This window comes from Centrocercus urophasianus, unplaced genomic scaffold (assembly GCF_019232065.1).
Source record: "Centrocercus urophasianus isolate 14NV4802_14NV808 unplaced genomic scaffold, USGS_Curo_1.0 seq_13, whole genome shotgun sequence".
NCBI classification, from domain to species: Eukaryota; Metazoa; Chordata; class Aves; order Galliformes; family Phasianidae; genus Centrocercus; species Centrocercus urophasianus.
Window position 1 is genome coordinate 40,521,025 of NW_024884475.1, and position 21,284 is coordinate 40,542,308.

At 45.5% G+C, this 21,284-nt stretch overlaps 2 protein-coding genes across 2 annotated transcripts in view; one reads left to right on the forward strand and one right to left on the reverse strand.

Annotated features, from left to right (window-relative positions):
* The window catches only part of TNKS (tankyrase), a 106,267-nt gene extending 92,280 nt beyond the window's left edge, over window positions 1–13,987 (forward strand). Inside the window, exons 20-28 of the mRNA XM_042812459.1 lie at window positions 348–585; window positions 1,242–1,324; window positions 3,686–3,806; window positions 4,420–4,517; window positions 5,799–5,873; window positions 6,559–6,664; window positions 7,521–7,707; window positions 8,420–8,576; window positions 9,443–13,987. Coding sequence (XP_042668393.1) covers window positions 348–585; window positions 1,242–1,324; window positions 3,686–3,806; window positions 4,420–4,517; window positions 5,799–5,873; window positions 6,559–6,664; window positions 7,521–7,707; window positions 8,420–8,576; window positions 9,443–9,529 — 1,152 coding nt within the window. The 3' untranslated portion in view covers window positions 9,530–13,987. The remainder of the gene's footprint in view (window positions 1–347; window positions 586–1,241; window positions 1,325–3,685; window positions 3,807–4,419; window positions 4,518–5,798; window positions 5,874–6,558; window positions 6,665–7,520; window positions 7,708–8,419; window positions 8,577–9,442) is intronic.
* A 1,209-nt stretch (window positions 13,988–15,196) lies between these two features.
* On the reverse strand, window positions 15,197–19,351 carry DUSP4 (dual specificity phosphatase 4). Its single transcript, XM_042812098.1, has 4 exons — window positions 18,962–19,351; window positions 16,459–16,595; window positions 16,131–16,350; window positions 15,197–15,820 (listed from the first exon to the last, which is right to left on the reverse strand). The coding sequence occupies exons 1-4, from the start codon at window positions 19,344–19,346 to the stop codon at window positions 15,435–15,437; spliced, it is 1,128 nt and encodes a 375-aa protein (XP_042668032.1). The 5' UTR covers window positions 19,347–19,351; the 3' UTR covers window positions 15,197–15,434.
* Between the last annotated feature and the right edge of the window lie 1,933 nt (window positions 19,352–21,284).

Genomic DNA, 21,284 nt, shown 5'->3' on the forward strand with positions numbered 1-21,284 from the left:
TGGCAAAGGGGGAAGGGTAGAGTTTTCCATTGAAACTTTGATCCAGTGCAAAATGCTTGACCAGAATTAACTGACACAAATTGAGATGGTGTTGTGTGGCCTAAGTTGCTGAGGATAATGTTTTTATATTGCTGTACCTGCCTTAAACACCTGTGACGTCTCTGTGCAATGTATCGGAATGCTCTAGCAGCCATAAATTCCCATGTTAGAAAAACAGGAGATTTTCCTTTTAACTGGGAGAATAGGGTGGTTAATTTAAAAAAAGGGTTCCAAGAAAAAACTCTTTACAGAGATCAGTGACTTGTGATACAACTGAGCCTCAAGTTGAATGTTTCTGTGTTTTTCAGGCTGATGATATCAGAGCTCTGCTGATAGATGCGATGCCTCCAGAAGCTTTACCTACATGCTTTAAGCCTCAAGCAACTGTTGTTAGTGCCTCCTTGATCTCGCCAGCATCTACGCCATCCTGCCTCTCTGCTGCCAGCAGTATAGACAACCTCACCGGGCCACTGGCAGAACTAGCGGTCGGAGGGACGTCAAATACTGGTGATGGAGCAGCGGGAACTGAAAGAAAGGAGGGAGAAGGTGCATTTGCTGCTGGACAAGTTTGCATTGCTAGAAGTACAGTAGTTCAGATTCACAGCAGCTCTTGTTTTTATCTGAAAAGCATTTCTGACCAGGCAGAAATTACTGCACAGTTTGAACTGTTGTCCACATTGTGAAGTGTCTGATGTTTCTCTGTTCTGATGTGCTCTGCAGGAATGTTGTTGGCTGTTCACTTATCTTTGCTTTTCACAGTTAGTTCTGATTACAAAAGCATATCTGATTATGTGCCCAGATGTTTGTTGTTGATTTTATCCAGAAGATCCAATGAGAATTAATTTGACAATGTTATGATAGTGAAGACTTTTTAGATCTTTTGATTCTTATTTGGAATACATGCTGTATATCAGCATCTGGGTGATCACATACCAAAAATACACCCAGTCTTCATTTCCTTCCCCTTGCAATATGAGCCTCTGGCACAGACTGATTGTGCTTTTCATTATTTGATACTGAGGAGGGGAATAGTGATGATATTTGCACTGATGTTTCACACAGTGGAAGTGGATTGTTTTCTATAAGGCAAATTGGTTGTATGAAAAATAAGTGACTGGGATTTTAAGATAAGTGGTATTTGTTGGTTTATTTACTTATTTGAATTGAGTGTGTGAGATTAAATGATTTTTTTCTTGTTACAGTTTCTGGTCTTGACATGAACATTACTCAGTTCCTGAAAAGCCTTGGTCTTGAGCACCTTCGGGACATCTTTGAGACAGAACAGGTAAGTGTCAAGTGTTTTCTGTGTTTTGAAGAGAGACTTCAATTCCCTGATTTTAAAAGAGAGCGAAAAGATGATTTCACATTTGCAGGAAAAAAAAACAGGTGCAGTAATGAATGCATTGGCAAATGCTTTTCAGTGAGGTAGAGACAAAAATATCTGCCTGTTTGATTTAATTAGCAGTGGTTTCCACTTTCTTAAAAAATGGTGATTGCTCATTTGGTTTGTATTCTGAGAACTGCATATGAACTTTTAATTAACTTTTGAACATAAGGGGCTATTAGAAAATTTAGGTTGGAACATCACCTTCACTTATCCTGTAGCAATCTTGATATTTGAAGAAACTTTTCACCGTCTATACTGCTACATGTGACACTTAAATTAGATGTAGGAATTCCTCCAGTTTGACCCCTAAACTGAACTAGAAATCTAGTTGAGTAGTGTGATCAGTCCAGAGAATGCAGAAGTGTGGTTTCCTAGTGGGTTAGGACTGTAGCATTAATTGAATTTGCAGAGCTAAAAAGTTTTGAATACAATTGAGAGATGGGGAAAGCTGCAAAGTTATCAACAATTTGCAGTGTATGAAAAGGATACAACTCATTACAATTCCAGAAGCTTACATTTCTGTAAGGTATTTATGGCCTATTTTTATGTACTGTTTTCTTAGATTTAACGTTTTACGAGTTAAAAAAAATTATTTGTGTGAATAAGATGGACAGTGGTGGATGTAAAAAGTACAAGGAGGATGGATTTGATGGTGTTCTTTCCTCACATTTTTGCTGTTAATCTTTTATGATGGATTGGGAAATAAATATTTCAAATGTAATTTGTTACTTACAGAAAAGCCTCCAAATTCTTCCACGAAACGTTACAGAGGTATCTCCCTCCCCAAAGTTGCCATGCTATATAATATTTTTTCCCTTCTTACACATAAGCATAGGCTCTAGTCTTTAACTTGGAACTGCTTCTAGTAAGAAGCAAACCGGCCCCAAATGAATTTGTATTCTACTCAGTTTTTGTTCTTATTTTATTAGTTTTCCCACCTTCCACTCGCTGTGCTGCTTTTGTCCAGTTTTTGCTTCCTTAGCTTCTAACCTGTTTTTAAGATCTTTCCCTGCTAATAAGATTTAACAATTTAAATCAGATTCATCATTTCTGAAATCACTAAGCTGCTCTTTTAGGTTTGTCTAAAAATAAGCTCATCATCCTACTACCTTCCTGTTCATTTTTTCTACTCGGCTCTAATCTCATAATGATATTGGGTCGGTGCTGGTGCTGTCTGTTATCTGTCTTTTCTCTGTTTTTTTTTTCGATGTTTCTGTGCACATGATGAATGTCTTCAGTGGCTTTTCCACAGCAATCTCATTAGGGCTCAGTTGCACAGTTGTTCAAATTTTCTGTAATTCCTTGCTGGAATTGCTTTCTCTTGGATTTGTGGTACTCTGTAGTTGACAGTGTTGATATCTGCAAGTCCAGTTGTGCTATTGATCTACCTGGTTTTTAAGCAAGTTGTATGGGTTCCTATTATTTGCTATGCTTCCAATTCTGATTTAATGTAAAATTGGAAGTAGGCTTTTATACAGTTACCTCCATTACATTAAATCTTTGTTTCACATAAACACCTTGGCACAGAATTGCCTTACAGCAATGAAAAATGTGTATTTCCTTTAGCACCTCTATCCTTCTCTTTTTCAATTTCAAAAATAGTTTGACAGCTTGTTTTATTATTTGTCTATTTCCACCAATTATCTCTTTGACCTTGATGTCTAAAATCGTGTCAGGTGATTGTGGATGTATTTGTATATTACAATAACATAACTAGTTATGCCTGTCCTCACAATGCTAATTATTTCCCAAAATTGAGCATGAAAAATAGTTGGGATAGTTGACTTAACCTAGCCAACTCGCTGGCTTCATCTCTGTGCAGGCACATGTGTGGGTATGCACACACCACAATATACCAGTGTGAAATACCTTTTTGGTTGCACAGTGAAAATTCTGAATTAACTAGAAGGTGAGACCTTGAATGCTTCAGAAATGTTCCAGGCTTTGACCTGTCCCAACTTTTCCATGCATCCTCCTCCTACGTAAGAAGAAATGGTTTTTACAGCCTCCTGCGAGAATGAGCTCTTGTCAATTGCTGTAAGAGAAGTTAAAGTTTTGTGCAGCTTGGGCTGTAGCAGCTGAACATGGTCCTGTTTGAGGGAGGGGTGTGCCAGAAGGTGGCAGCAGTTAAGGATATGGTAAAAATGTGTTCTTTTGGTTGTAGCACAAATACAATCCCTTTTCTGAGCTAATGTATATTTGGCTTTGGGAGTCAAGCCGGGTTTGGCTGGTGATTTTTGTGATTTTCCACCTTTCCAGATAACCCTAGATGTGTTGGCAGACATGGGACATGAGGAGCTTAAAGAAATAGGGATTAACGCCTATGGCCACCGACACAAATTGATAAAAGGTGTGGAGAGGCTTCTAGGAGGCCAGCAAGGTAAATACGATGTTTTTACTGGTTAGTCTGAGTAGCACAGAACAGGCTCCCAGAAGTCCCCTGCTGTAAATGTACACGTTGATACCAGGAATTGGAAGAGCATGGTTGTTTGGAAAACATGCTCGCTGATTTGGGTTGAAACAGGACTGAGTGGCTGCTCATCATTCCAGAGAATGGACAACCTTGAGGCAGCTGTGGAAGCTGTTCCCATTTGCAGGGGTTCTGTTTGACCAAGGAGGGGGGAGCTTTTGGGTTGATTTGCCCTACATATAGGCCAGCTGTATCCTAATGCATAGACTTGATGGAGCTCTTTGCTGCCCCATGCTACTTGAGTGCTTCTCTTAAAGCACAAATCACAAACTGTAGTGGTCACACCTGCATTTTCCTTCTCTCTCTGAAGACCCTGCTGCCAATGAAAGTACTTCATCTTTTGAAGGTTATTTAGGTGATTTATTAAGGTTATTTTTAGTCCTTGTGTTTATTTTGTGCTTCCTGCCTCCCGGGGTTGTATAAGCAGAAAAATTGCGATGTTTTGTAAAAATAAGTCTGGCTTTATTTTCCCCGATGATTTTTTTTTTTTTTTTTTAACTTCTCTAATTCCTTCCCTTTGTAGGTACCAACCCGTATTTAACTTTCCACTGCGTGAGTCAGGGGACTATTCTCCTTGACCTTGCACCTGATGATAAGGAGTATCAGTCCGTTGAAGAGGAGGTATTGCAGTTATCTTTTTTGGTGGTGGTGCATTTCCTTCGTCACCTAATCCTTAGAGCTGAATCTTGCAACACGCTCAAAGTGATAAAAGTGCTTTGGTGAACTGCACAGATCTGATGCGGAGTTTAGAGCTTTAGTTTGTTTCAGTTTATACTGATGGTGATTTCTTTTACTGTTTCCTGCCAGTTTTTTTCTTTAAATACGTGATTTTGTTTCTCATTTCCTGCTAACCTAATTTTGCCTTGCTGGCATTGTTCTGGATGTCGTCTCAGAGCTCGGGCTTACATAGCTTATCAGAGAAAGGCACACCTGTGAAAGGCAAAGGCTGTGTGTGGAGACTGGGAGATTAAGGCCATGCAAGTCTGTAGGCATTCTTTTTGCTCAGGCCGATTCTGCTTGTGAACCAGCTTGTTTTCTCTTGTCTCAGTGGTTTAGTTAATCTGTAACCTAGATAAGCTGCTCTTGGATAAGCAGAGATGACTGTAATTTTTCCTCCCACACACAGGCTGTTTTATTTGAGTCAACTACAAGCAGTTAACATTTTGAAAGGAAAAGCTTAAGAGGAAAGACTTTCTTAAGAGTTATGTTTGAAATAAACACTTCATTGTTCTTTCAGCTGCTTGTGTAATGATGTTACTTTGTAGCACAGAAGGATTGCTGCCAGTACCCTGGAATATTTTTTTATCAGTAACTGCAAACTGGAGTTTGTGTGGATTTTTTGTATAATCATGTCTGACAGAAAGAGTCACTTGTTTACTAGAGTAAATTGGGATGAGCTGTTACTAAACATTGGTGCTGTGGGTATAAATACCACTGGGAAAAAAAAATGGTAAAATTGTTGAAATTCTAAGAACCTTCTAATGCCATAAGAAAACTTAGTGTTCATATCACTAAGAAATACAAGCTATAGTCATTAGAAATACATTTGTTATTACTTCAAAGTGATCTTTTTGTTTGAGTTATTTTTTTCTAATCTGAAGTCTTCCAATAGTGTAAAGTTGATAGCAAGTGCCAATCCTCTTCCCTATGTAGGTTTTTATTATAAGATTGAATAATTGCGACATTCAGTTTCTCAAACAGTACCATAAAGCTTGAATAGTGTGTTGGGCGCCTGAAGAAAAGTATATCTCTGTTTAAAATTGACTTTTTTGGCACCTCTTAGTTAATTTTCAACCCAGATTCTGTTGCTGTCTGTGATGTATTAAGACAGATGCTGCATGATTACTTTTCCTTACTAACAAGTTCTATGTGCTGAACATTCTGTTGTGTTCATTAATGTAGATGCAAAGTACAATCCGGGAGCACAGGGATGGTGGAAATGCTGGTGGGATTTTCAACAGGTACAATGTCATCAGGGTAAGTTTCAAAGCCTTGTAGTTCAATGTAGCAAAATAAGTTGGTACTTATGCAAGCACACAGAATTGATTTAACAGATCAACCTTTTAAACTTAGAGCTCTTTGTTGGTATGATAACCAATTACAGAGTTAAAGCAAGCACCGAGTACTAAATTTATACTGATTGTGTGCTTGGCATATGGAGTGAGGAAGAAGTGTCCACTTGTGCTTTTAAAGAAGTCTAAAGAAGTCATGGAATGGTTTAAGTTGGGAGGGACTTCAATGGCCATCCAATTCCAATCCCCTGCCATGGGCAGGGTTGCCACCAACCAGATAGTGAACATTAAACTTAAACCTTCAGAAAGCTAGGCCTGTTCAAGAGAGGCCAAAGCAGGGAGGGAGCGAGTTTCAGACAGTCTGTAGTTCGTGATGGTATTACCTAGTCTGAGGGGAGAAGCCTGAAAGCTTGCCTTGAACCCGAGAACTTAAGCTGTAATTCACAGTAAATGTGAACATCTTGAAGCGTCTGTTCCTGACTTGGTTGTAAGGGCATGTTCAGAAGGGACATGTTTTCTTTGGTTTGTGGGCTTTTTTTGTACCATTTGTGCATCTTGCTGTGCTTCTCTGTAGAATTTCTGCAAACTTTTTTGAAACCGTATTTCACTTATTTTGAGTTGCATACTTAATGCTTGTTGTTCCACTGCAGATTCAAAAGGTTGTGAATAAAAAGTTGCGGGAGAGATTCTGTCACAGGCAGAAGGAGGTCTCAGAAGAGAATCATAACCATCACAATGAGCGCATGTTGTTTCATGGTAATGAAGTGATAACGGTTTGTATGTACTGGTATTAAAAAAAAAAAAGGAAACCAGAAGCACACAGGAACCCATAGACATTGTTAGTGTGGCTGTTTTTGCCATCCTGTACAATAGTTGTTTTTCTATGCTAAAAATGCATGGGTGTGGGGGTGGTGAAGGTATTCTGTGCAATCCGTAACGCTCCACTAGGTACAAAATACATTTATAAAATGCTGTATCTCAGCCATTGCCATTAAAACTGATGGTAACTACTGGGGGGACTGTACACTGCTGTGAGAAATGCAGGTTATCTTCTGAAAAAGGGGAGCAGCACATACTAAAAAGCATTTTTCCCTGGCACTTCAGGTAGCCATGAGGGAAAGGAATCAAAACTAACCATGAGCTTAAGCAGGATGTTCTCCAGAAGCATCCAGAAATGCCTGCAAATGACAACTGCCTAGTGCAAATGACTCCTGACATAGCACCTTCTATGATTCTGTGTAGGAAATTGGTTTAGGGTGTGATTGTCCTGATAAATATGCCCTTTATTAGAGAGTACTGGCTGCTGAAGAAAGTGTGCACTGACAAGATAAATTGTGTTGAAATGTGAGGAGGGAGTGGGAAGGCCACTTAATGAGATCTGTAACTGAGTAAGATGTGACTCACACGTGGGATTTTGTTGGTATAGAATGATAAATCCCACACATCACTGCATCCTGCTGGGTATCGCCCCCTTCCAGCTGACTGAGCACACTTTGTGGTATTTAATGATCTATCTGAGGCAGAAAAAGCTCCTCTTGACATAAAGCCCAAAGTTACTACAGGTCTTAACAGCTGTGTGATAACGCTTCTTTTTGTGTTTTTTTTTTTTTAGGGTCTCCTTTTATTAATGCTATCATTCACAAAGGATTTGATGAAAGGCATGCGTACATTGGAGGAATGTTTGGAGCTGGAATTTATTTTGCAGAGAACTCTTCAAAGAGCAACCAATATGTGTATGGGATAGGAGGAGGAACAGGCTGTCCCACACACAAAGACAGATCCTGTTACATCTGCCACAGGTATGTCTCCAGCAGAGTTCCTTGTAGGTATAACTCCAGCTGTCCTGGTTTTTATGACCCTGGCATAGGATGAATTGTGGGGAAAGAATAGCCAGTTGAGTTCTGTCATGGTGGGGAAAATGCACTTTTTCCGTTGGTTGGGGCTGAACAGAAGCAGACATAAATGTGAGTCCCACAGAAAGGTCAGAGTGGGTATAAATCAAAGTGAGTGGTGACTCAGGAATGAGACTTGAAATAGCAAGTTTGAAAATGAGGAGTCAGACAAAAAAAGCAATTAAACTGCAGGCAATCTTAGAACAAAACTGCACTGCTAAGTGGTGATCAGCAGTATGGTTTGGTCCTACAGATCAGATAATTTTGGAGGTAGTGAGCAGGACTTAATCACAGCTTTGTTTTGTACTGAAGTAGATCGGTGTGCTTTTCATGCTTTGACACTCACCCTGCTGGTTGGAACTAGAAGAGTTTCAGTTTTGTACAACAGCTTTATAGAAAATGAACTAGAGCAGGCCTCCATGCAACAGCTATACAAAGCATGTGTTTTCCCTTCTGGATGTCAAGAAAAGAGGGAATTTTTAGACACAGCTTTAGAACTGGTTTCTAAAACTGCTTCTCCAAAAACCTTTGAGAAATTATACCAAATGGAAGTCTGAAATCATTCTGGAAGCTTACGTCTGTCAGAAATGTTAACACGGTGTTTCTCTTTTCGTTTTAGACAAATGCTTTTCTGCAGAGTGACCCTTGGAAAATCCTTTCTTCAGTTCAGTACCATGAAGATGGCACACGCCCCTCCAGGACACCATTCAGTTATTGGCAGGCCAAGTGTGAATGGACTTGCATATGCTGAATATGTTATCTATAGAGGAGAACAGGTAGGTGGCTAGTGACGACTAACAGAGCTTGGAGTTTCAGAAGGGATATAAATGATTTTCCACTCCAGATGGGCTCTCTTGGATTTTTTCACTTAATTGTAAAAATAAACAGTAAACTGTATTGAGGCAGGAAGTGCTGCTCCTTTCCACTGAGCTTCTCTGATCCACATTGTGGAAAATGGCCTCATTCCTCCTCTGTGGCACTGAGCAGAGCCTATTAAGAGATGTAGTTTTTGTGAGTATATCCTGTTTCTCCCACTGCATTTAAGTGACATTACTGCAGTAACAAGAACATTTGCATTTCTGGGGTTTTATAGATAGTGAGTATTCTGAGTTTTTACCTGTGGATTCCCAGCTGTGGCAATATCCCTGTCTCCCCTTATGGCAACAGAAATAGCACAGCAGTCTTCAGGAGCTGATTTTTATTCTGAGTAACTCAGCAGAGGCTCTTAGCCTAGAAGAATGTTTTGCTCACTGCCTTGGATGATTCAAAGATTATAAAATCAAGTTGGAAAAAACCTTGGGTAGTCATCTAAAGCAACCTCTTGTTCACCCTTTCTTGCACAGCAGATTGCTGAAGGCTTTGACCAGGTAGGACATGAAAGAGAATGATGCTTCAGAGTTTCTCTGAGTAGCTTGTTCCTCTGCTTAATTATCCTCAGAGCAGAAAATACGTGCTTTGTATCCTAAGGAACCTTCCCTGGATTTGTTAATTTCATTCAGCTGCCTGAAATCTGCATTTTCTTTTGCATTCTTTAACACAGAGCTGATTCTTGCATTGCCCTTCCTAATCATCATTTGAAATCCAAAATGTGAAGTTACTGAGTGTACCCTTCTGTAAAACAGTCTTTTTTCTTGACTTTTAGGCATATCCAGAATATCTTATTACATACCAGATTGTGAAACCAGAAGCTCCTTCACAGACAGGAACAGCAGCAGAGCAAAAGACCTAGTAGCTGCAGAACAGTGAAGAAGGATGCGACTTCAATCTTGGACTGGGTGGATATGTGTTCAGGATATCAGTATCATATAAAATTCTTAATCTGGAAATAAGCTGTATGTCTTTTATAAAGCATTGCTGTCTTGATGAATATGATAAGAGTAACTCTTGCATACTCAACTGCTATATTGTTCCTTTTGAGGAAGGTTTACAAGAGACTGCCTTTTAATAATGCATCTCAGGCTCTTAGTCTCTACCATTACCATGTGCAAAATAATGTTGTTTTGATCTAGACTTTGAGAACATTGTGCAAACAGAAATCTTTATCAAGGCCATCTCACATGTTAAAATTTCAGACACTACTGTTTTACTTACTTTATTTGCAGATAAACTGCATTAAGTCCATAATTTTCCTTTCAGCATGCAGCATTCATTTTATGTTTTCAGAAAGTCTCAGCTATTTATTTTCCTTTTGTATTCTGGAGTTGAGCCAGAACCTACTTAAAGGTATTTTGCACAAAGTCAAGTTGACTAAAACCATTAACAATGCAATATCAAATTCATCTGAGAAGGGGCTAGGTCCAGTTCTTCAAGATAAGGGTTTTTTTGCACACCTCTGAGCAAATGATAGTGATATGTGAGTGTTACTTTAGAGTGGAAACAAATCACATTTTGGTTTGCTGAGTTGTCTGCATGAATTTTCTGGGGAAACCCAACAGAAGTGTCAAACCAACTCTTGTGCTTGAAAGGACTTGATACAGCAGGTCAATGTCCTCTGCTGATATCTCTAAAAGAACATTTTATAAGGCTGCTATCAAGTGTGTGCAGTTTGTGAAACACTCTCCCCTTACAGTGGCATAGGGTTTTGTTGGGATATAGTTGACAAGTCAGAAGACCACACATGCAAGGATGTACCTGGGTCACATCCCTCTATATGAGACACAGAAGATGGTTCTCAGACTGGTAAGGGAGAGTGTGTTACAGCAGTTTCGTGTTACATCTGTTTGACATTGTGGTTGTTGAACAGCTTAAGTGGTTTACAAAAATAATTTTTTAAAATACGTGTATTACATCTTTATTTGGAAAACTTTTTTAAAAAGATCAGTTGGGAAGTCAATTTGCTCGCAGGTATACCAGAGGACAGAGCTGGGATGTACTCACCCTAACCCCCTTCCGTGCAAGTTCCTGGGTTTATTTTGCTGGGTAGGAGAAAGTTATATTTCAGTGTTGCATAGCACAGCATCAGACAACTTGGAAGTCTCCCTCATGAACAATACGGATTTAACAAAACTATAAATCAATTTTTTTTTTTTTCTTTTGAGTTGTTTTTACAACCTCAGAGAAGGTTGAAAGTCAAGCCGTTATTAGTAGTTTTGGTTTTGTTTTTAAACCATCAATATGAGATGTTTTCCAGCATCGAGCACATCATGGCTGAAGGTAAAATGTTCCCATGAACAGGCTGTCCATTTCCCTATCGACTGGCACTGCTGAAAAGCTGATGATCCAGTTCATGCATTCCAGCTTCATCACTCTTTAAGTGAGGGAATGACAGAATACCATGCTTTCAGTTTGTAACAAGGTGTACTCCCTGCCAGTGGGGTTTGCTCGGGGTGTTTGGATAAAACAGAGTTTTCACTTTCAGCTTTAAGACACAGAATTTTCATTTTTAGCATTAAAACTTTAGTGTTGAAGCAAGTTATCCTCCTGGAGGAATTGCACCCACTGTAAAATCAGTCATCTGATGCATTCTGGCTGCCTGCACATTCACTCTGTAATATCTATAAAGAAAACCTTAGAAATAGCAATACTGCAGCAGATCTTGAGCTTTGGGTTTTATTTCTCTCGAGCTGGCACTGGATCTATGGTTTTCACTTCATTTTGTGACCTGATGAAATAATCAGCTTCGCGGTCCAAGCCAGGCTCTGGCCTAGTTGTCCTTTTAATCAGACATCATTGACACAGTCGTATGGTTGTATTTTGGCTACTTGTTTAGTAGTGTTAGAATTGCAGAGATCACCACTAGGCTTTGAAGCTTTGTATTCATCATTTAAGTTTGGGGTTTGTTTTTAATTTAGTTAAGAATGGAGTAGGGGATGTGCCTATCTACACTAGGGTTTCAAGATAGTGATGAGGGTGAGTGTGGCTCGCCATCCCCATTAGACATAGTGATTAAAAAAATGAATTGTGCTGCGTAGATGAGCAGAATAGTTAATGTGTGTGTGGAAGTTGAAAGCTTTACATCTTTGAAAAACAAGAACAAACCTAAAAACAAAACCCCACCAGGCCCGCACCAGATTTTGTTCTTGCTTGTTGTTTCCTGTGTGCTAATTGAACAAAATCTGGGTTTCTTCAAGAGCTGTGAAGTTCTGGAGTACAAAAATACACTGTTCGGTATCTGGAAACTGCCCATGTTACGTATCTGGTGTTCTGTGCAGAGTAAAAGGCGCTGTGTGAAGAAATGATTTTGCAGTGGCTTTTGTCTCATAACGGTCCCATGGCCATCCGTAGCCAGCACAGAGGGACATCACAGTCTGGTGGGCTGTGCAGACTAGCGTGTGCCTCTGCTGGCCAAAGTTGTGTGTGTGCGTCTGCGTGTGTGTGTGTGTGTGTGTGTGTGTGTGTCCTCTTGTGGCTCAGAACATGGTGAGGATCTTTCCATCAGTGTCTGTTACCTATGGAAAAGCTGGCGGTGGTTGAGCTGCTGCTGACACTGTTTGGTTTGCAGTAGGGTTGCTGCTGCTTTAGCTGAGGGAGTTGATGTAAGAGCTCCTAGTTCCAGAAATAGGATTTGGCAGGGTGCCTCATCCTGAGCAGGGCTGTCCCCTGGTGATGGGATGCTTGTTTGCAGCACCGCATCACCAACAGAGGCATGATAGAAGTGAGGATGCAGGAAGGTGCTGGGCTAAGCCAGGTTTGGGAGCCTGGCACCTCTCAGTGGCTCCAGGCAGAGCCATTCCCTGTGGGATTAATGTGGTGCCTTGCAGAGGGGATGGTGCTTGTCCTGAGCTGGTGCCTTTTACCCTTAGAGGAGTGCTTTGAAACAGCTGTGATAGGGCCTCAGTGAGCAGACAGCGGCGCTTCACCGAGTCTGAAGCGGGAGGTTCTGGCTCTCCAGGGCTGAGGTTGTATCCATGACACAGGGTGGCATTGCAGTCTGAACGCTGCCAGCAAAACTTGTCAGAATTAAAACCAGAGTACAGCATCTCAGCGTGGTACATCTTTCTTTCTCTTCCTTACTTCTCTCCACCAATCTTTGATCCCAGCTCCGTGAAAACTGCTGTAGACTGTTGTACTGGTTTGCTAGTTTTCCAGCCACTACTGTTCTGTAGTCAAGGAATCAGGATCGTTTTTTTCTAACCTCTGTTTTGAGTGTTTGCAAGTGATATGATCAAATCCCACCATGTTGTGTAGCAGGAATTTCCTTACCTGCAAACTCTTCTACCAATTTTTTTTTTCCGAAGATGGGGAAAAAGAAATGGTCCCAAGCTCAAAGTAGGCAGATGAGTTTTGAATATTGTGATTGTTCTCAGAAGCAGAAAGTCAGGGAGCGTGTGAATTTATTCTTAATGGAATTTCACCATTCCCATACTTCCTGACCCTAGAAAATCTAACTGATATCAAAAAGGATGTGTGCCTGGTGTGTGTTTCAGTCATTTCAAGCTAAGCTGACACACTTCTGGGTAGGACAGGGGGGAGTGCAGATTCAGTTTAGCCCTGGGTACCAACTGATGTGGGAATCTATGGACTGGAACCTGCTGGTGGTCAGAGGCGCTTTGGAAACAGGGGAGAGCTCATTGCCTGCAACCTGTGGGGGTTGGGGCAGTGCTTGTGAGCACTGCTGAAGGAAAGTGAGTGAGTCAGCAGGGAGCAAGAGGAGCCCATGCGTTGCAGTGAAATGAACGCATGCGCCCATCAGGCTGTGTTAGCAGACTGGTTTTGATCTATCTAGTTCTGTCATACCGAGCCTATTGGTGGCAATTCTTAGTGTTGGTTCCATTGTGCTGATGACTAATGTAGTTTGATTAGAGTAACTGTATTACAAGGTAATTTTGGCACTGTTTCTTCTTAACATCTGTGGAACTTGCTTCAGCTTTGGAAATCGAAGTGGGGATTTCTGTGCCACAGTCCCGTGAGCTTGTGCACCTCCATTTCTGATCACTTGCTCTGCCACCCCAAACAGCAATGTACCTGGGGTTGAGTTTTTAGACTTTTATATAACTTTGTCTTCACAGCTAGTCCTTTGTTCCTCTCTTGGTGGCTGACCACCTGGAGCTGGGATAGCATTTATTTATTTCTTCCTTTACCCTCTCTGTAAAAGATGATGATGGGCAGGTTCTCAGCCTGTCTACATGGTGGACTTTAGGTAACCTTGTTGTAACAACCAAGTTTGATCTATAAATGTGCTTGGCTAAATGTCTGATCTGCAATACTTGTAATAGTTTAAAACTCAATAAATACATTTTTAACAGTTGCTCTGTAAAAGCTGAGTGTTTGCTCCACCTGTTGTTGGGAGGAAAGGCTGTGGATGCCCCATCCCTGGTGGTGCTCAAGATTAGGTTGGATGGAGCACTGGGCAACCTGATGTGATAAGGGGACAACCAGCCCACAGCAGAGGGTTGAAATTAGGTGGGCTTTCAGTTTCCTTCCAACCCAAGCCATCCTGTGATTCTCTGGGCCCCCAGACAAACCTGATCTCAGCCACAGCTGTTGAAAAGTGTTTTATTATTATTTTCTCCAAACAATTTTTCTCCCTTGGGCAATAAATAAAAAGTTGATTTCTAAAAAAAAAAAAAAATAATAATAAAAGGAACAAAACCATACATATGTACATCAGCCACACAGGCATTTTGTATTGGTGTGGGATGGGAAGATGGAGAGTGGTAAAGCTACACAGGGATTGGGGATGAAGCATTTTCTGGGCTTGAGCCTAAGGCTACAGTGCAGGTACCTGGGTGTGTGGGACCTTGCAGCCCAGTGCAGGTGGCTGAATGCTTGGCAGAGCTCAGGCTGTGGCAGATGCTGGTCCTGGAGTGCAGAAAGTGAGATGGAGGACACCTCTGCACCTCTTCTTCCCCCTCTGCTTCTCTCCATATCACAGTCCAGTCCTGTCCTACACTGCTTCTTTGGGAAGAGCAGCCATAGGATGGTAGGGAGGGAACAGGTCAAGAGTAATCAGCAGCCTCTATTGCTGTCCTTACCCCTTCTTTCTCTTCTTTAAACTACAGGTTTGACACAAGTTTTATGGGAACTGGGGAGACTTAAAGACACAGGTACATATACACACACACACACACACAAGCGTCACTTAGGATTGCATCTCTCCATCCATGCTGCCTCCCAGCCAGAGGCTGCTGTCCCCCAGAAGCCAGCACAGCAGGTGACCTGAAGCTCCCTGCAATCACCCTGAGGCCCTATTGCAGCACTGCTGGTCACTGTGCCTGGCTCAGGAATGCAGCACATACCGCACTCACCAGTGTCCCTCTGTACAAAGGGGGGGGAAAGTGCTGTGCAACAGAAATAGCTTATGCTTCCTTTTCAACCCAAGTCAACACCCAAATGAACTGGGAGCAGAAACAGGATGGAAAGGGAGGGGGGTTTTTTTGTTGTTTTTTTTTTCTTCCTGAAAAACAAGGTAATAAAGTAGAGATGGGAAGAGATGCAGACCAGGCACTTCAGGAAACCCAGTACACTATTTTTTCTTCCCCCAAAACAGAGCCTGGACAACATCAAGGTTTGTGGTTTTCACAACATAAAAAGCAAAAAAAAAAAAAAAAAAAAAGAGTACGAGATGAGGTAAGAAATTGCTCTATGAAAAAGACATTGAGTCCAGGGTCAGTGGCAGTGTCCGGCACTATTGCTTAACATCCCGGGGCTCTGTGCCCCTCTGTGCTACCTGCCTGGCTGGCCTTAGCCCCAAGCTAACAGCTGGGTGACGTGGTAATGGGGCTGTGCAGGTATGGGAGGCTGCTGGGGGTGGCATGGACACCAACGGAGACGGGGAAGCTGAAGACAAACTGGGAGGTAGGGGTAGAAGTGGTCTTGCCCCGCTCCCGCAGTGTCCCTGAGGGGCTGGCAGCTTCCACTGCGCATGAGGTGGCCAAGACCTGCGATTCGAACTGCAGCAGCTGCCCCATGAAACTGAAGTTAGGAGAGATGATGCTCCGGCGCTGCTTGACAAACTCAAAGGCCTCTTCCAGCTTGACGCGCTTCTTCATCATCAGGTAGGCCAGGCAGATGGTGGCTGAGCGGGAGATGCCGGCCTGGCAGTGGACAAGGACTCGGCCACAGCACTCTTTCACCGAGTCTGGAGGGCAACAGAGAGTGACACGTGAGACCTGCACCCTTCCAATGAGGCCCAGCCCCTGGCCAACCCGCCATAAGATGGCCGACATCACACCCACACGTGGCTTGGAAGGGACCTCAGAGTCTGCCTGCGCCCAACCCCCTGCTGTGGGCTGGTTGCCGCCCACCACATCAAGCAGCCCAGGGCTCATCTGACCTGGCCTTGAGCACCTCCAGGGATGGAGCCTAAAGCTCCAGTCCTTGGGACCTACCTCGTGGCCTCCTCTGGCCGCGTGCAAACCACAGCCTGGCTTCTCTAAATGGGCACTTACCGATGTACTCAATTGCCTCCATGAACCAGGAGCTTATGTCAGCTTTGTGGTTGTCTTCCACAGGGATGCACTTATACTGGTAGTGCCCCTCGAAGTGGTTGGGGCAGTCAGATGAGACGTTCAGCAGGGCTGTGATGCCCAGTGCATCCAGCATGTCCCGTCGCGCCGCATGGTAGGCGCTGCCAAGGTAGAGGAAGGGAAGGATTTCCACAGGGCCACCCTGTGATGGAGAAAAAACAGATTATGAGCACAGAACTGGATAACTTTACAGGCCCAAGGAAGACTTGAGAAGGGGCAGCAGGAAGGCCGTGTTGCAATGTGGACATACCTGGTCATGAAGGGGGGTCCCACATGAACTGAAGCCCAAATCCAGGGACTCGGCGCTGCTGGGGGGTGAAATGCTGGTCGGGGTCTTGGTTTTAGCACAGAATTCAGGATACTCTGAGGCAAAACGCTCGTAACCTCCTGTAAACAGAGAGACCCGGAGGAGTGTTACAGCCATGCTCACAGTGCTGCGGGACAGCAGGAGCCAATGTATTCTGAGTGCCCTTGGCCACTAGATGATGCTACAGGGATGGAGAGCAGCCTGCTGCCCTGAGGAGAGCAACCAGGCTCCTGGCAGCAAGTAGGGAGCCCCTGGGCTGGGCCATTCCCATGGGCCTCAGCTCTCCAATGCTTCTAGCTGCCCAAAACCTCTGCTCTAGGACACAGCCAGCCAAAACCTAAGGGTTGATGCCAAGGTTGTAGTCCAAGACAATGGAGAGAGGGTATGTTGCCAGAGACCTGCAACTCCAATGCCCTCCTGCACCACATATTGTTCAATTCTCTACTTTCTCAGATACAAAATGCAGAGAGGTTCCCTCAATCCCAGTGCCTACAGCCCAAAAGGCAGGAGGCCGTAGAAGTTAACCCACAGTAAAGCCAGTCTGCAGAGAGCCTTTCCTGCCTCCCAAGGACTCAGGGTGGGCTGAACAGAGAGGTAAGTGCCTGTGGAAGAGCTGCTTGCTGCTTTGAGCAGCTGCCAAGGAGATATTGGAGGTGACCTTGTGCCTCCCAACGAGGAAGATCCAACAGAGCTGCCACCTGTTGACTTCCCAGGACAGCAGATAAACACCTCTGGGCAAATTTCCTGTCCTCACGCAAATCAAATCAACAAGGCTGAAATCCTTGTTGGCTGATGTAGAACCTTACAGCCAACAGAAGTCAGGGATTTCAGTGTTGCCATGAATCTTGCCAGATGGAGCACTGTCTCCCAGGAGAGCTGCTGAAGATTCATTCCAAGTGCAGGACTGCTGCTCACCAACCTGAACCTGGCAGAGCACACGCTGCAGGATGCATTCCTTATACCAGCTGTAGCTCTAAGTTGACACAGAACAAGCTTGGATGTTCCCAAGAGCAATGGAAATGAGAACTCTGGCTCTCAAGTGGATGCAAGCTTATCTGACAAAGCACCTCAGGAGCCCCTCAGTAATGTCCTTTATGGTTTTCTTCCCTTCCACAAGGAAAGATTCCAGCCCCTTCTGCAGGAAAATGTACACACCGGTAAATGTGCATCACCTCTCTCACATAAGAAGGTCAGTTTGCAGAGGCTGCATTTCCAGAACCTGAAAGCCCTTTGCAGTCCTGCAACCAGCCTACAGCAGCAGATTGGAAACTCTAGGGTCCCCTCCAACCCAAGCTGTTCTGTGATACTATAAGATGGAAAAGCTGCCCAGGGTCGTGTAGAAAAATGAGCTTCCTCCTGGGAAAAGCAAAGGGACCCTTCCAACAGGGAAGATTTCTCTTCAGTGCTCCTCATCAGACTGAAGGGCCGTTTAGCAAAGTGCTACCCAATAAATTTGCCTTTGGACACACACAGTGCCAGATTTGTGCAACTCTTAGAAAACTGGAGCAAGCAGGATCTTTTTAGCATTTCTGTGGTAAGCAAGCAGGAGGCTTCTAGTGTTAGGGCTGAGACTCTAAGGGCCCATACCTCAAAATAACTGAGATCTCACTCTTAGAAATAAGGAATTACTAACCCCAAACAACCCTGCTTGAGAACCACAGGGGCATCATAGAACAACAGAATGGCTTAGGTTGCAAGGGACTTCAGAGGCCATCCAGTTCTAACACCCTGCCATGGGCTGGTTGCCACTCTCTGGGTCAGGCTGCCCAGGACCCTCCCAAGCGCTTTCAGCTCCCAGCAAAGCGATAACTCACGGTTGAACACCCAAAGCAGGTTCTCAATGAGCCCTCACTGTGCTCCTGCTCCATCCATCAAAACCTCCTAATGGTTTGCTGCTCTGCGCACATGCATTCTCACTGCTGCTGTGAGTAAACCATGAAACAGACTCACTCTTAGAGAGTCAGAATCAAACCACTGAGCACCCTTTCTCTACAGAGCCTCACAAGGATCCTCCAGCCCAGCAGCCCTGGTTGCTCACAGCCTCCCATGCAAAGAACATGGGAAAGAATAGAATCATTAAGGTTAGAAAGATATCTAAGATCGTCCAGTCCAACCCCCAGCCCATTCCCACCATGCTCACTGACCGCGTTCCTCAGTGCCACATCTCCACGTTTCTTGAACACCTCCAGGGACGGTGACCGCACCACCTCCCTGGGCAGCCAGTGCCAACGCGTCACCACTCCTCGGAAGAAGGAATTTCTCCTAACACCCACCCTGACCCTCAGCACCGACTCTCGCCGCAGAAGCACCGGGGCCTCCCGAGGCCTTCCCCACGGCGAGGGGACGCGGCAAAGCGTCCGTTTGGTCCCAGGGACAGAGCCGCACGAGGTGGGGGCGGCCTCCCCCTCCGCGCCGATCCCCTCGTTCGCCCCCCCCCCCCGTTTACCTGCCAGCAGCCGGATGTCGGCGCGCGCCATGTCGCGCCGGAGCGCGCGCAGCACGAGGGCCACGGTGCTGTCGTCCCGCAGGGCCTCCGCGCGTGGGCTGCGCTCGTCGTACAGCACCACGGCGGTGTAGAGCCCGGCGCGCAGCCGAGCCCGCACCTCGCCCTCCGCCGGCAGGATCTGCTCCAGGCTGACCGCCCCCTTGGCCCGCCGCCTCACGATGGTGTTGCAGCGCACGTTGAGAGCCCCGCGGATGTGGCCGGCGCTGTGCGCCAGGAAGGGCCGGCAGTCCAGCAGCAGGCAGCGTCCGCCGCTCGCCTCCTCCCGTCCTACCAGACGCCGCAGCGCGCTGCCCTCCATCTCCCGCAGCCCCTCCGGGGCCACCATGACGGGGCCGCCTTTCCCCGCTCCGCGCTCCGGCCGCCGCTCGCAGCCCCGCGCCGCCCAACCTTTACTACCCCGCCGCGCCGCCCCGCCCCTCCGGCTCGCGCCGCGGGTATGAATGGAGGGAAGGCGGCGCGCGGGTGCGGCCGACGTCACCGCCTCCATTCACAAAAAAAGGGCTCGCCGCCGGCCCGCCATCTTCGCTGCGTTTTTGTGAATGGGGAAAGGCGGCGGGAGGGCGGGCGTTGCGGGGAGCCGCGCTGGGAGCGGGAGGCGGCCCCGGTTTGCAAGGGGGTCACCCCATGGGTCCCCCCACCTCGGTGGGTCACTCTCACGTGGCGCGCGCACGCACACGCACCAACCAACCTCCTCAGGGCACGCGCTCACGCTCGTGCGCCTTCTCCCTTTGTCCGTTGGCGCGTGTTGCTCTCAGGCACGATTCCCGCTGAAGGCTCCCCCTGAGCACACCGCTGCCGCCAGCGTGCTTCCCTCCACCCCCTTCAGAAAGTGCCGGTGAAAGAACAGTCGTCCAGGAAGCGCAGCTGTGAGGACTCTCAGGTTCCATTTCCCTTATGGGGGAGCCCTATTGTAGGGAAAAAGAAGCAGATTTCCAGCGCTGAGGTGACCCTAAGGGGATCTCCCAAGCACCGCGCAGCCATTTTGCTCTCAGTACCCCTTTTAGGCTGCTCACCCCACAAAGCAATGCTGCAAAACCCAATTTCAAGCCGTAGTTGGGGCACTTCCTGAAAGGAGACACTACCAGGCCACGGCAGTTTGCTCCAGAGTCTGCTCCATGTGCTGATATACAGCCTTAGAAATGGGGTGAGCCAGATGAAGGGCCTGCAGTTTCTCCAAGCCCATCTGCCCCGGTCCATAGAGGGCAGCACCCAGACAGAGGCAGCCTGCTCCTCCTCAGCGTGTCAGTGACTGTTTATTAGGGCAGGGCAGATGACACCGTGCTGTGCATCTCTACCTGGGGTGAACCTAGCCTACTGCACGTGTTGGAAGCTTCAAACTGGTACCAACCCCATGGCCTGGTGCTGCCTCTTACTTACAGTGTGTCCTCTGCCAGGTTTCCCCCTCTGTGTGTGCCCTCCCCTGGCTCTCAGGTGCTGTGTCAGCCCTTCTCCAGTAAGCTGCCCCAACCCATTGGAGCCTGCTATCTAATAGAGCAGGGATGGGAGCTCAGTTTGTTCCTGTTCCAACCTGCATCAGACACATGGAAAGAAGAAACCTCTTCCTACCGACACTTCAGCAGGCATTCTTCTTTATACTAACATTGCCTAAGTAAGGGTACAGAGCAGATGTCCTCGGAGCCAGAGCCTGACATCCCATGCAGCTGAGCCCAACTCTGAGAGAGAAAGGGAGCGTTGGTACAGGAGGGGGGAATTGGGACTGTCCATCTCTGGATGTTCAGGTGAGCTCCAATGGAAGGTACTGTTTCAGAACAGAGAAATGATATGCGTGCATGTGCATGGGTGTCTGATGGAGATCCACCGTCGCAGGGATCTCCCTTGGCGCAATTAGCTTGAGAGGAAATCTAGTTAATTAATTTTGTCTGTGGAGGCACTGCAGTGAGACGAGCAAGAACCATCAGAAAAGCTTGCGAGGCAGAAACCACGGTAAAAGAGAAGGAATGCAATTACCTGAGGAAAGGGGAAGGGAGGGCTTGGGGAAAGGGGGAGGGAGGGAGGGGAAATGTCCGCACAGCTTCATTTCCTGACTTTGCAACCTTGGAAGCGTGTGAAAGCTCATATTCCTAGTGAAGGACATCCATATGGTGCAAACTGAAACATACCCTGCTGGAAAACAATGAGAGATGGGGAAAAAGGGGAGAGAGAAAAGGAGGAGGGAGGAGGGAGAAAAGAGAAGGAAGAGGAGAGAGGGAAAAGGGGAAGGATTCCTTCATTTCCTTCCCAGCAGATTCAAAGAATCACCTTT

Bases quoted from the DNA above. Each gene is read 5' to 3' on its own strand.
- DUSP4 (XM_042812098.1), bottom strand. From the start codon at position 19,346: ATGGTGGCCCCGGAGGGGCTGCGGGAGATGGAGGGCAGCGCGCTGCGG. The intron at 16,596-18,961 runs GTAAACGGGGGG...CTCTGTTTACAG, and splicing joins CGACATCCGGCTGCTGGCAG to GAGGTTACGAGCGTTTTGCC. The intron at 15,821-16,130 runs GTAAGTGCCCAT...GTTGCCCTCCAG, and splicing joins GGAGGCAATTGAGTACATCG to ACTCGGTGAAAGAGTGCTGT.